Source organism: Procambarus clarkii, chromosome 6 (assembly GCF_040958095.1).
Source record: "Procambarus clarkii isolate CNS0578487 chromosome 6, FALCON_Pclarkii_2.0, whole genome shotgun sequence".
In the NCBI taxonomy this organism is placed as follows: domain Eukaryota; kingdom Metazoa; phylum Arthropoda; class Malacostraca; order Decapoda; family Cambaridae; genus Procambarus; species Procambarus clarkii.
In genome coordinates, this window is record NC_091155.1 from 20,942,303 (window position 1) to 20,957,614 (window position 15,312).

Here is a 15,312-nt window from a genome sequence, read left to right on the forward strand (position 1 = left end):
GGTTTCCTTTCACCTAATGCACTATTCACCTAGCAGTAAGTAGGTATTCAGGAGTTAGTCAGCTTGTTGTGGGGCTGCATCCTGGGCGGGGACAGTAAGTCAACCTTGGGGAATGACCTTGATATAAGCCTAACATGCATAAATACACGCTGGTTACCTGTTCCCCGACAGGTACTTATTATTATCCTGGAGTATGATTGGTAGATGTGGGGGACGGGTGTAGGGGGGCGGCGCGCCATTGGTGGATGGCGGCCCCGGCCCGAGCATACCTGTGTTGTCATGGCCGCCCTCAGAGTGTCCTCCTCTCGCCTCAGCAGCTCCCTGAGGGGCGTCCTACACACCCACACGGCAGGCCTCGCCACCACTCCCGCCATGGTAACTATGCTGCAGCTGTTACTGCTACTGTTGCAGTAGTAACCAACAGTAATGCCAGTGTGTGGTCTGCAGGTGGGCCGCCGGCAGCCCTTCCCTGGCCCACTGGTCTACTCATGTTAACAATGTCATGTCAGTATTTACACAACGGGACACATGTTGTTGTTTTAGATTCAACTACTTGGAATAAAAAAATACAAGTAGCACCAACTATGGCGAGTCTAGTGGGCTTAAGGTACAGAATCCTGGGCGGAACTGAAATGCTTGGGCGAGTTTCCTATCGCCTAATGCGTCTGTTCACCCAGAAGTTAATAGGTACTCAGGAGATAGTCAGCTGTTGTGGGGTGTGTTTGTTTTTATTGTATTTATTTATATATTTTTTTATTTATTTATTTTTTTTTTATTTATAAGAAGGTACATTGGGTTTGAAAGATAGCATTGATGTTTTTACACTCTTCTAAAGCCACTAACACGCATAGCACTTCTGGCAGGTCCTTAATCTAACAGATAATTTTAAGTTAGTAATTTGTAGCAAAATTTTATGAATATTAACAGGTACATCGTTCTGATAGCAGATTTTTGCTGAGTGATGTTGGGCTTGAGGTAATTTGCAGTAGTTGAACTCCATGCACAGATACCCTATGTAAGATAGGGGATAGATTCACTCACTACTATCTTACAAGATTAAGAATGGTTGGTATACAGTACTTTCTAAAATCAGAAATTAGGATCCTCGCCCTGCTCTCATTATACTACTGTACATGCTTATCTATCCTCTATCAGTCTCATGTCTATGTAAGGTAGGGTATAGATTAGTGCGTAGTATAATGAGAGCGAGTGGGGATCATAAATCTGATTTTAGAAAGTATACTGACCGTTTTTTTTTTTTTTTCCTGTGTTGTATGTGGGTGCTGAAGTTCAGTCTCTTGTCTATATACAGAATAGGCTAACGAACTTTCCCTCATTTTTATTGCTCATGTTAACATTGTCTATCTGAATTTGAATTTTATTTGACGATTTACTACCAATAAAATGTAGTAAGTCTTTTCTATGTTTAGTGTGAGTTTGTTGGTTGACATCCATGAGTATACTTTTTTTAATTCGTTATTGACAATAATATTTAGTGTGTGGGGGATGGGGTCAGAATAGATGAAGGTAGTATCGTCAAAAAATAGTATAGGTTTAAAGATGTTGGAAACATTGGGCAAATCATTGATGTATATAAGAAATAGGAGAGGTTCTAAGATGCTGCCCTGTGGCACTGCCACTGTTAATGGTAGCATGCGAGAGGTTATGTTATTGATGGCTACATATTGGTGTCTTGCTGAGATAGGAACGAATATAGTTCCGAGCATGGCTTTGGATACCATAGTAGTGAAGGTTAAGTAAGAGGTAGTTATAGTTATATAACAAAGGCCTTTCTTAGGCCTTTGATACTGTAAACTGATAATAAATGTTAACATTGCCATTAATACTTTATTTTATTTAATGTCTGCCACTTTTGTTAAACAATTGTGTACTGTATTTAAATACATAGCAGTGTACTGTATATTGCTGAACTGGGATAATAATACATCATGCTTGATAACTTATAGTACGTGTACTGTATTTGTAATGTACTGCATTGTTTCTCTTATCTTTTTTGACAGAAAACAAAAATAGGGAAAACTAAATTTAATAAGGTAAGAGTTTATAATGTAACAGGCAAATTGTTTTCCTGCATGGCATTACAGTTGCACAGATTTAGAGAGTTTGCATTTGGTAATGCACAGATTCGACCCCTTTAGTTGTAGATGGGAGTATTTAGCACCCTTCAAGAACCAGCATTTCACATTGTGCTTACAATCTTTCTATTGTCTTGTTTGTTCAATACAGCTTCAGTATCTCCATTTAAAAAAAAAAAAATTGTGATTCTGCAAAATAATTATTTCGGTGAACTCAGATTTGCTGTGTTCAACTTAATATACACGATTAGTTAAGTTATACAATCCCTGTGCATCAAAATGTTTATAAACAATGCAATTCCATACAATACTTCCTGTAGATTTGTATGATTTTTTTTAATTGAACTACATGTTTTGTAATTTTATCAGAACTGTTATGTTTTAATTCATGCCCATTACATATACTGTACTGTATAATGAACTATTGCCTTTGATATAAGTACTGTAAGTTTTTACATTAAGAATATAAAATAAAAAATTGATTTTTTTTTGCACTCTAATTAGGTTCCTCCCAGAGACATCTGGCAAAGTTCCTGCAAGAAATAGGAAGTAACCTGAAATGCTTCTTTATATATGCAAAGTATAAATACAAAAATCAAAGTAAATAAAGGCCCATTTACTGTAGTTGAAAAGAGGTACATATACAGTACTAGTACTGCAAATCTATATAAGAGAATGTCTGTATATCTGTTTAAAGGTTGGAGGCCAGATGCTTAGTGCTAACCTCATTAAACATTGTAGGATTAATGGTGATCTTATCGGGAGTGACGGGGTGAGGGTCAACCCTGTGCCTCCTGAAAGGGGGCATGGGGACGACCTTGCTGAGTGAACAGTGCTCGGGGATTGTAGTCCTAAGGGCTCGCTACTTTCACTCGCTACCAGTACTTTCTCACTTGTTCCAACTGTCTAAAACTGCAAAGAAAATGTTCAAATTTTTTTTTTGGCACCATTGTTTCCTTAACTTGAATCTATGACCTCTTGTTCTTGAGGTTGCTGGTTTCAGGAATTCCTCTGTCAATTTGGTAGATTCTTATTATTTTAAAAGTAGTGATCATATCGCCTCTCTTTCTTCTAGTTTTGGCATATTTAATACCTCCAGCTCCTCTTCATAAACTTTGTTTTTCAGTTCAGGAAGTAATTTTTGTAGCATGCCTTTGCACCTTTTTCTGTTTATTGATGTTCTTCTTGAGATATGGGCATTATGCAACTGCTGCATATTCCAATTTTGGTTTCACAAAAGTCGTGAACAATTTCTTTGGTATTTCACCATGTAATTAAAGGCAATTCTGAAGTTGGAAAGTGCCCATGCTCCTGCTGCCTCGGCTTCCGCCCATGCTCTTGCTGCCTCGGCTTCCGCCCATGCTCTTGCTGCCTCGGCTTCTGCCCATGCTCTTGCTGATGATGAGGTGATGGATCACACATCATCCAGCATCAAATAGAGCTTGGGGACACAGAACATGTATCAGCCAGCAGTGGGTAAGATGCAATGGCAGGATGGGGTTGGGAAACTACTGTAGTTGTAAATGTGAGCAGATTATTTACCGGCCAGTACTTGGACAACCTGATGTGTGCTAGCCAATCATAGGATGTTTTATCAACACTGGAAGGTTTATTATTGTTTTGTTGCATGACAAGAATTCTAATAACCATATCTGTATATATCTACACTAAATTTTATTCCATATCATGCATTAATTGATGCCCATGTTGTTGCTTTATTGTTTAAAGTTGTGATCAGTATTTAATATATTTTCAGGCAAGCAAAGTAGGAGTTAGGAAGGAGTCTGATACTTTTGGTGAATTGGAAGTGCCAAATAACAAATATTATGGAGCGCAAACTGTTCGTTCGGTTTTAAACTTCCCAATTGGTGGAGAAACGGAACGCATGCCGGTTAGTATCCACTTTGTAGATCGTTGAAGTATTATAAATATTAAGTTTTTTTATATTTCAAATTGTTATTATTATAAGTCTTGGTTTTACTTTTTCACTTTCTATAAAAATGTGATAATTACTTGGAGAAAGCAAATGATTAATGTTGAATAGTCTCAGGAGAGTATTAAACGTGTATTAAGTGGGTAGAATAATATTAAATGCAATGTATATCACTAGTTCTGACATGGGTCTATTACCATTTCTGTGGGGGATCAGGTGGCTGGTTTGATGGTGACCCACTTGCAACATTATGAAGTTACCTGGCACTCCAACTTTGTCGTTGTCTGCACTGTTTACACTATGGCAACTTTTTCTCGTCTAATTTTTTCACTTCCCCTTTCATCTCGCCTATTTTTCAAATTCACTACACATTACATTACACATTTCACGTGTGAAATTCCCAAAATGAAAATTCATTTTTGAGGTTGGCTCTTGATTTGTTTTATTGTCTGCTAGCTACCAGTGATAAAGGCCTTTGGAGTATTAAGAAAGCTGCTGCAGAGGTGAACAAAGAGTATGGCCTCGAAGCAACTATTGCCGATACTATTTCCAAGGCTGCAGATGAAGTCATCAGTGGAGAGCTTTACCAGGAACACTTCCCACTGGTCATCTGGCAGACGGTTAGTCAAACTAACGGAAGTGTTACACAGTGAAATATTTGTTTAAATATGCATAATTGTATTGTCATTTACTGTAAGGAAAATAGTATATAAGCCAGATTTTAGAGGGTACACTGTAGTATATTTGAGTTCTTTTGTGGAATGTACTAATGTCTCGTATACATGGCCATTATATTTTTACTAGTTTCACTGACATTGTAGTGTATCTCTACAGAGAATGATGGCCTCATGTCGATCATATTTTAAATTGTTTTGTATGAGCAGCGGTTTTATATATAATTTTTTTTTTTTTTTTTTAAATTTTTGAAGGGTTCTGGAACACAGTCGAATATGAATACTAATGAGGTTATTGCCAACCGTGCCATTGAACTCCTGGTGGAACGTTGGGCTCAAAGTCTCCTGTCCATCCAAATGACCATGTTAATAAGAGTCAGGTACAGTATATTTTAATTTTGCTATAATATTAATTAGATGTACTGATGCACAAATTTTGTCTAGTTGTTACTTTTAACTGATAGATGTTAACAACCAGTTTTAACAGCAATGCTAACATAGTTGCTCTGCACTGTAACTGAACCACTGCACTGCACAGTGTCGTGAGGCGCTGGATCGAGGGTGCATAGAGCGCTATATGAAGTTTTTAGGAATAGGAGCGATTTAAAACTCCCGCTGTTACGCGGGGTTCACATCCTGTGCCTCGGGACTCCTGTAAACAGATGCCATCTTGAAAAAAATTCAGCACCCGTGCTGGCTGTGAGAACATTAGTACTGAGAGAGCGACCAAGGCATGAGCATGCAGGAGCTGCGTACAGCACCACTGTGCAGCTAGGCAACATCACCACTTTTTAATGATGAATAAAAAGGGTAACTGAAATTATTTTGCATAGATTGCATCAAAGATGATCCTGATGAAGATCCGTCGATCCATAGATGACGGGGCCTGACAGCTGAGTGGACAGTCAGTCATAGACAGTCATAGACAGTCGGATTCATAGTCCTGAGATTCCAGGTTCGATCCATGGTGGAGGCGGAAACCAATGGGCAGAGTTTTTCACCCTGATGCACCTGTTCACCTAGCAGTAAATAGGTACATACCCGAGAGTTAAACAGCTGCTACAGTTTGCTTCCTGGGGGTGTGTAACAAAAAGGAAGCCTGGTCGAGGACCTGGCCACAGGGACGCTAAGCCCCAAAAATTATCTCGAGATAACCTCATGATGACTGTGATAGACTGTGTACAACATTCAGATACCAGTGAATACAATGCTAGTTATGATATTCACAGCATGAGGTACAGACACATCACCCAGTCATTGTTTCCTGCATCTATGCATCATGAACTAACCTTATGTTCTTTCATTAATGTTCATTTCCTTATGGAATTGGATTTCATAAGGAAATGAGCATTACGTTATTACGCTATATAAGTGTATGTAGCTTAATAACAACACGAACAGTTTGGCTGGTTACCTTACCTTACCTTGAGGTTACCTTGAGGTGCTTCCGGGGCTTAGCGTCCCCGCGGCCCGGTCGTCGACCAGGCCTCCTGGTTGCCGGACTGATCAACCAGGCTGTTGGACGCGGCTGCTCGCAGCCTGACGTATGAGTCGCAGCCTGGTTGATCAGGTATCCTTTGGAGGTGCTTATCCAGTTCTCTCTTGAACACTGTGAGGGGTCGGCCAGTTATGCCCGACCCCTCACAGTGTTCAAGAGAGAACTGGATAAAGCACCTCCAAAGGATACCTGATCAACCAGGCTGTGATCTATCATCTCTATGGCTGATCTAAGAATGTGTCGCCATATATGATTCCCTTATTTTTGAGAATAGTGATGTTCCACACATTTAACTATATAAATTCTACATATTACACATTGAATAATATTACTACAAAAAAACCCCAGAAGAAACGAATGAGATGTTGAAATAATTGTGAAATATTATATTCGTAGCAACTGCAGCCCCACGGGGTGGCAGGGTCGAGTGTCCCCGAGTGCTTCATCACTCGGCGCCCATAATTTGCTAAATTTTTCAGCTCCATCACGGCTAAAGTATGGCGCATACAATATTTTATTTTAGTTTACCGTCAAAGACCACATTTTAACAATATAAAAATCCAAAATAATTTTTGGAGATAATTTCTTTTTGGTGCACCATAGGGGTGTTATATTTTAATGCAGCACAGTGCAGTGGTTAATGCCTCTAACCTCTTCTTGTAGCTCTTGTCTTTCAGTTCTGGAGATCTAGCTAAATGTCTTTGCACCTTTTCCAGTATATTGATATGCTTCTTAATTAAAACACTTTGGTGCTCCTGGGTCGTAAATAAACAATGCATAAATGAGCATCATACAACCGCTGCATATTCCAGCTATGGTCTCAAAGGTTGTAAACAATTTCTTTAGTATTTCACCTTCCATGTATTTAAAAGCACTTTTTTGAAATTGGAAAGTGTAGCTTAGGCTTCTCACACGATGTTCTTTGTGGTCCTTGGGTGATAGATGGCGCTGGACATGCACATAGACACCACCGGTATTTAAAATTTTAATCGCTGCTTCTAATCTGCCATAGGTGATAGGCACACAGGCATCTATTGCTTGAGATCATTGGGAGCAGTTTAGGGGTTAATGAAAAGTCAAAGTGTAACAATATCTATAATTTGGCTAGGAATAAGGTTTCCAAATGTGAATGTTTTCTTGTATATTCCTTGATAGTTATCACTGTGTTTCCTTAGTATGAAATTAAATAAACAATTAGCAAGTTTGCCATGAAATCTAAAACTGTGTTCTTAGTTTTCAAAGCATGAAGAAAATTATATTCATTTCCTGATCACTGAACTAGCTCTGAAAATTTAATAAAACAAAGTGTGAGAGTTTAGCTATGGCAGCTATTGGTTATGAAGCTATAATTTGGTGACTGATAAATGTTTTCCTTTATAAAATCAGCATCCCTTCCCCCCCCCCCCTCAAAAAAGGAATATTAATTATTAAATATTTTGTTCCTTTATGAAAGTAAGATGGGGCATTCTTGGTTAGAGCACACATTTCAATCTTGATATTGATGATCATTTGCTTCCAGAGCTCAAATGATACCTACCCAACGGCAATGCACATTGCAACTGCTGTTGAAATTCATAAAACACTTTTGCCTGGTCTGGAGGCCTTGCATAAAGCTTTAGATGACAAGGCCAAGCAGTATGCCGACATTATCAAGATTGGCCGTACTCATACTCAGGTAAGTCAAAATGAACCTACTCAAATTTGCACCTTCATATACATCAATGACATATGAGATTATTACAAACCATATCATCAAATTTGCAGATGACTCAAAGATTTATGGTAAAGTGGGAAATGATAATGATATTCAAGGCTTGTAAAGAGATCTACATGAACTCTACAAATGGTCAGAAGACTGGCAGATGCTTTTTAATATCGACAAATGCAAGACCCTGCATGTGGGGCATAACAACCCATGCCACGACTACCAAATTAATAGCATTACATTACAGCAGATTGATGAAGAAAATGACCTGGGATTCAAAATCCACCACTCGTTTAAAAGTTGCACAACAGGTGGGTGCAGTAGTCAGAAAAGCTAACCAAACTCTTGGGATAATAAAGTGTGCTTTTGACTATAAGGAAAAGAAGGTAATGGTTCTCTGGTGTGTCCCTATTTGGATTACTGTATCCAAGCATGGAGACCTCATTTACAGAAGGACATGGTTGCTCTGGAAAAGGTGCAACACCGGGTAACAAAAGTCATTCCAGAGTCAAGTCATCTCTTGTATCGGCAACATTTGAGGGCCACAGTGCTAACTATACAGTACTGCAAACCAGGCATGACTGGGTGGATGTCATTGAATTTAAAAAAAAAAATGAATAAGTTAGAAGATATTGATCCGTATATTTTCTTCAGAAGGTCAGATGTGACAAAAAGGAGCAGCAATGGCTTCGAGCTCAACAAGCCACAATGTAGGACTCAGAACAGGAGATGCATTTTCACCCACAGGGTTATTAACCCATGGAACCAACCGCCTACCCGCTGAAGCTGTAAATGCTAAAATTGTGTCGAGTTTCAAAGTACTGTATTGTATACCTAGAAAAGATGAAGGCAAACGCGGGGACCTTTGACAAGCCACTGACTTCTTGTCTCGTCGAGGCTACTAGAGTTAGTGGGCCTCGGGTTAAAATGAGGTAAATAAGATAAATAATTTGGAAGATGTAATTTATTCCTTTTTTCTTTTGACTATATATTTTCTTATCTATCTGAATCTGGTAATAACTCTGCCGGTGTCTACTGAAAACCAGAGAATTTAGTAGGCATAGCTAATTGTTCACTTTGATGTAATGTATTTAAATATTGACTAAACCAAATTAAAATTGTGTTAATCTCTTAATTTTTTGTCTTTTGTATTACTGTTTACTTATATATTGCTTCAAGGAGTCTTATGTATACCATTGAGTGGTATTTTCCATAAATGATCATGCAGATGATGTCACAATAATATTGCTGAAGAAATGTTGACTAAACCACACACCTTAAGTTTCAAACTTCAAACTAGAAACTTCAGTTTCTAGTGTGGTTTAGTCAACATAAATGATCATGGTGTGGGTCTGTATCCTTCAGGATTGCACACTTCTACTAGATACACATTTTAACATTTTCTTTTTCACAGTTTAATTTGATTTCAGATTTGATATAGTTTAAATTTAAGTTAGCACATAAAAAACCCAGCATTGATTGTAATGAAATGGCAATTTCTGGGCGAGCCCCGGTGGCTCCCTGAAGCTACCATCTCTGATGTAGGTACTCGGTCGTGGAGTTCTCTGGCATAACAGGGACTCAAAGCCAAAACCTTCCTCCTCAAAGAGGCAAAGGGAGCTGTGGCATTTATATATTAAGTTATTCATTTATGCCACAGCTGAGAAAGGCACCCAGAAAGTCAGTCAAAACAAACCACAGCTGGCTGCCTTTGAGACCTGCAGCCTTGAAAACAGCTTTAGTATGTTGCACTATACAGACTCTGAAGAACCCATGGTGTTCAGTTCCTCATTGTTGACAACATCCCGATCTTCTTTCACATACAGCATCACCCCGCCTGCTCTTGTTGTTCCGTCCTATCTGAATGGTGGGTGGTAACCTGGGAGATAGAATTCCCCTTCTATTCCTCTTTCACTGATGTCAATGATGTTGGGATTTTCAGCCTCTGCATATGTACATAATGATTCAAATTCATTTGAATCTTTTTTCTGTGAGGAAGGGGGGGGGGGCAGGTTTTGGCTCTGGTCCCCTGTAGGACAAACAGAACTCCATCTGATGTGACCCATTTGCATGGAACAATCTTGGCAACATAGCTTCAGGGAGCCACCGGAATTCATCCAAAAGAGGCATTTCATTACATTCAACACTAGATTTTTACTTCTTACTCTATGAACCTTTATCAATGAAAACTCTGCAGGTGAAATACAAGACATAAATGCTGTTGAATATTTAATTCAGTAATTCAATTTATGCAGACGAGTCACAATAACATGGCTGAAGAAATGACCAAACCATAACTCAAAAGATGGAGAAGCAACGACATTTCAGTCCATCCTGGACCATTATCAAGTCGTGTGAAAGAGGACGATTATAAAGTCTTTCACACAACTTGATAATGGTTTAGGACAGACCGAAACCGTTGCTTCTCCATCTTCCGAGTTGTGGTTTAGTCATTAATTCAATGTATTTTTCACTTGATATAAATTACATGGTTTTTAATTATTACAGGATGCTACACCCCTAACACTTGGCCAAGAATTTAGTGGTTATGCTCAACAAATAGAATTTGGTATTGAAAGAGTAAAAGTCTGCCTACCACGTCTTTACATGTTGGCAGCTGGTGGAACAGCTGTTGGCACTGGACTCAACACCAGGATTGGCTTTGCTGAGAAAATTGCTGCCAAGGTAAATAAAGCTGTGAAGATATTAAGAGCATAGATGCACTGAGTTCTTGCATGGTTTTACCTGTTAGTGATTATACCTTGCCTTGCAGTTACCTTGCGTTGATTGCGGGGATCAACGTCCCTACGGCTCGGTCTCTAACCAGGCCTCGCACACTTACGGGCAGCGTGTGTTAGATTTTGGGCCGTCTTCTAGAGTTTTGATTGTCCATCTTATGCATATATATATTAAACAATTTCACTTATTTGTGTGCATGTTGCTAATTACAAGCAAATCATTAGTTTCAGGCCATTTGCAAACCTACAGATTATAACCATGGTAAATATACAGAGATCTTTTTACTTAATTTGTCTGACAGTTTTGAAACGTATTTTTGGTGGGAACCCATCATGGGTCCTTGAAGCTACTTTACTGATAGTGTACCATCTACTAGGCCACATCAGCTATGGAATTCTATAGGCCTACTAGGGTTTTGTAATGGTTTTGTAATGCTCCACCCTGTGTGTTTTCTTTCTTGAATTATTAATATTTTATGACTGGTATTTAGAGTAGAAATTTATTATTTTAGAAGGAATTTTTGTATACCATTTCTCTTGCTATTATTCTAGTGTCACATGTCATGTGTCTAAAATTCACTTTGCAGGTGTCTGAACTTACTGGCCTTCCTTTCGTGACTGCTCCAAACAAGTTTGAAGCCCTCGCAGCTCACGACGCCATGGTGGAGGTTTCGGGTGCACTGAATGTGCTAGCGTGCTCCATAATGAAAATTGCCAATGACATCAGGTTTCTTGCATCTGGTCCTCGTTGTGGCTTAGGAGAGATTTCTCTACCAGAAAATGAACCTGGCTCCTCTATCATGCCTGGTAGGTTGTACTTCAATATGACATTCAGAAAAATAGTTTATACTGATTGCTTGATGTGATTTTTTAATTGGAAAATGTCCTATAATGCATTTATAAATATGTTCTGAAGGTCATTTGCTAAATTTTAATAATTAAGCTGAGACACTACTTGCATGAAGATAATATAAAGAGAAAATGCAGCTTTTATATCTGTATAATTTATATAATACATATATATACATTTCATATACATTTTATATACATTTTATTATAAAAAAAATTATCATTCAGTTTTACAAAATTTCCAATTCTAGGTAAAGTGAACCCCACCCAGTGTGAAGCTATTACCATGGTGGCTGCCCAGGTGATGGGCAATCATGTTGCCGTCACTGTTGGTGGCTCCAATGGTCATTTTGAACTGAATGTCTTCAAGCCGATGATGGTTGCCAATGTATTAAGGTACCTCTTTAATTCTTTAATGATAATTCTTTGGCCTTGTATAAAACATTTTTAATACCATTTATGTTAAGTGCAAGTAATTACATGGGCAAGAAATGTTGATTAAACAAATATTGAGGTTTTCAAGGGTGAACCAGAACTAGTTCGCATAAAAAGTACCTCATCATCCGGGCTTATAATGCAACCTGTCCTCTTAATAGAACGTCATATTTTGACGTATCCTCTACTTAAGGTAAAAAAATTGTTGTACTAGAAAATGGTAGTGGCTCGCAAAATTTACATATTGTCCCGTTTTCTATTTTTGGTCATCTGGTAGGTTAGGAGAGGGCACTTTAGTACGACAGTTTCTCAGTTACGAAACCTTAGGAGGGCGAGCTATATGATTGTGGGTATATGGGTTGCAACCAGCAACATCCTCGCTGATCAAGCTGTGAACAAGAAGGCTTGATCATGTAGGACATGCATACAAACATTTACAGAACTGGTCATAAGTAAACCTACTATCACTCCTGCCTTTCCTCTCTCTCAGCACATCTCCCCTGTCCCTATCTCCACCATATTACTACTTCCACCATATTCCTACCTCCATTTATCCCCCCCCCCTTTCCCCCTATCCTAACATGCTTTTACCCCCTCCTACCCCTAACGTCCTCTACCCTGCTCCTTACATATTCATGCTCCCTCTATCCATACCTCCCTCTGCTCCCCTCCTCTTAGACCTACCGTCCCCTGCTCCCACTCCTCTTAGCCCTCCCTTCCCCATTCCTCTCTGCCCACCTCCCTGTATCCTATCCTACCACCTCCCCATGTCCCCATGCTCTCTCCTTTTGCACCCCCTTATCTCTATCCCTGGCACTTCCTGCCCACTATATTCCTCTGCTGCCCCTATACCTGACTACCTTTGCCCCCTTTCCTTACTCCTGGCTCCCACTGCTCCCCCCCCCCCTCTGCCCTATCGCAGCCTAGCCCCTGCCTCCTTTCCCCTATATCCCTCTGCCCCCTTCCCCTATCCATGATTTCCTCTGTCCCCCTTCCCCTATATCCCTCTGCCCCCTTCCCCTATCCATGATTCCCTCTGTCCCCCTTCCTTTGCCTATCCCTGACTCCCTCTGTCTCCCTCCCTTTGCTTATCCCTGACTCTCTCTGCCCCCCCCCCCCCAGACCCGCCCTGCCCTGACCCCCTCTGACCCTTCCCGACCCCCCCCCCCCCTCTGCCCCACCTCTATTTCCCCTTCCCTCCCTCTCTATCACTTCCTCCCTCCCTCCAGTCTCTTCCCCACTTGTGCACAAGTATTCCATGTAAAGTGGTGCAGAAAGTCATGAGGTTGACTTTCAGAAAGTCATGAGCTGAGGCATCTGAAGAGGCAAATGGAATTGGACAAGTCTCTCTCTCATGTTAACATAGTCGCTAAAATGTGACTGCAGTTAATCTCTCTCCTTTTTTTTTTTTTTTTAGGTCCATCAGACTGCTTGGGGACAGTTGCCATGCCTTTGTTAATAACTGTGTGGTGGGCATTGAAGTGAACCACGAGCGTATACACAAACTTCTCCACGAGTCTCTGATGCTTGTCACTGCCCTCAACCCACATATTGGATATGACAAGGTAATTGATTTATTAGCTTCTTGTTTGTTGTTAATAGTCAGGGCATCTTATCAGCACTATTTGCCCCTGGGCAAATCAGTGTGCTGTGGTCCCTACAATGAATACTGTAAGTTAGGTAAGGAAATTCAACTGGGAAAAGAGTTTGTAAAAAAGATAGTGGTTACACAGGATATAAGAAACTGCAAGAAGGATATGCAGCTAACCGATGCACAAGTGCCCAGAGAGGAAGTAATATTAGAAGCAATTAAGGAAGTGACCGGGCAACAACAGAAATCTGAAAGACCTCGACCTATATCTTTTAGCAAAGAGCCAACAACGTGTACTGCGGATAAACCAACACAGTCCAACAAAGTATGATCTAGGAATTGGCCAATATTATGCATAGGGTGTATGCAAATGTGGCCTATCAGGAAGAGCTAATGGAATATGTAAATATAAATAATCGAGAAACTGCAGAAATATCCTAAACGGGTATATCACTCTGAAAATTGCTAATTTTTGCACCCAAAACTAAAAATTCACTAATCAAGAAAAAATGTTTTAATTGAGCTTGACGAACATTTCATATCAAAGGAACGCCATTATGAATACAGAAACACTCGTACATATCAGTGAGATTTTTCAGTAAGAATAAGGAAAAGAATTGCAAGAACTGTCCAAACTCTACCATGAACAGGGCTAAATGCTAGATAGGACACCACGTGGCACCTACCAGAATCAGAGATATTAACACCAAGCAAAATACCCAGCACTTCCACAAATAAGATAACATCTTTCTTATGTCATCATACTAGGTATCAAAATACACTACAAAGTCCATTTTATAACTGGTCTAAGTAATTACCTAAGTGTTTTTACAGGATGAGAGCTACGCTCGTGGTGTCCTGTCTTCCCATTACTCTTTGTCGTAGAACACTTTGAAATTACTGACGGTTTTGGCCTCCTTCACCACCACCTCGCCTAACTTTTTATAACCGTCTACTACTCTGTTTGCGACAGTGAATTTTCTTATATTTTGCATATTTGAGGCATATGCAATGTTTGCAGCTCTGATTGAAACTCACACAAAGGACTATTAAGACAATGAAATATGAATACCAGAATTCAATCTTTTCAGATGTGATAGAAAACATAGGCTACAGGCTGGGGAACTTTGTGTACATGAGACGCTCATCTGCACAGAGCTGCTAAACACCTCAAATGATATGGTGGAAGTGCTGATACTCAACACAGACATTCTAAATGTGGTGATTGTTCTTGTATATAAATCACCAGATGCAAATCCTCAGCAGTTTAAAGAGGGATTTTCAAAAATAGAATACTGTACTGCTTAGAAAACCTTGCAAATCCTGCTCCCCCAACTTTTTGTTGAGTTTCAACTTACAGCCCCTAAAATGGAAATAGTGGCAAATACTGTTATTTCAGATTGAATCCCAGGAGTCGGTTTAAGTGAAATCACACAAAGATGACCTCTTGCAGATATGTGACAGATTTGGTCACACATTTGGTCTTTAACAGGTCTTTAACTTCCAAACAGACCCAAAGTGTAATAGTCAACAAAGTAAGGTGTAATAGTAAACAATATATAATATATATATATACATACATATACTGGGCATAACTGGCTGATCTCGCACAGTGTTTAAAAGAGAACTCGACCAGCACCTTCAAAGAATATCTGATCAACCAGGCTGTGACTCGTACATCAGGGTGCAAGCAGCTGCATTGAACATCCTGGTTGATCAGACCAGCAACCAGGAGGCCTGGTTGGAGACCGGCCTTGGAATCATCAACAGGTAGTCAACATGTAGCTTTGGGA

General features: G+C 39.6%; 1 protein-coding gene across 1 annotated transcript in view; it reads left to right on the plus strand.

Moving 5' to 3' along the window:
* The first annotated feature begins 122 nt into the window (after positions 1-122).
* The window catches only part of LOC123753926 (fumarate hydratase, mitochondrial), a 16,996-nt gene continuing 1,806 nt past the window's right edge, over positions 123-15,312 (plus strand). The window contains 12 exon segments of the mRNA XM_069306335.1: positions 123-375; positions 2,022-2,054; positions 3,853-3,987; positions 4,486-4,510; positions 4,513-4,649; positions 4,959-5,019; positions 5,022-5,083; positions 7,721-7,876; positions 10,415-10,591; positions 11,232-11,451; positions 11,745-11,889; positions 13,346-13,493. Of these exon segments, the coding sequence (XP_069162436.1) occupies positions 205-375; positions 2,022-2,054; positions 3,853-3,987; positions 4,486-4,510; positions 4,513-4,649; positions 4,959-5,019; positions 5,022-5,083; positions 7,721-7,876; positions 10,415-10,591; positions 11,232-11,451; positions 11,745-11,889; positions 13,346-13,493 (1,470 nt within the window). The 5' untranslated portion in view covers positions 123-204.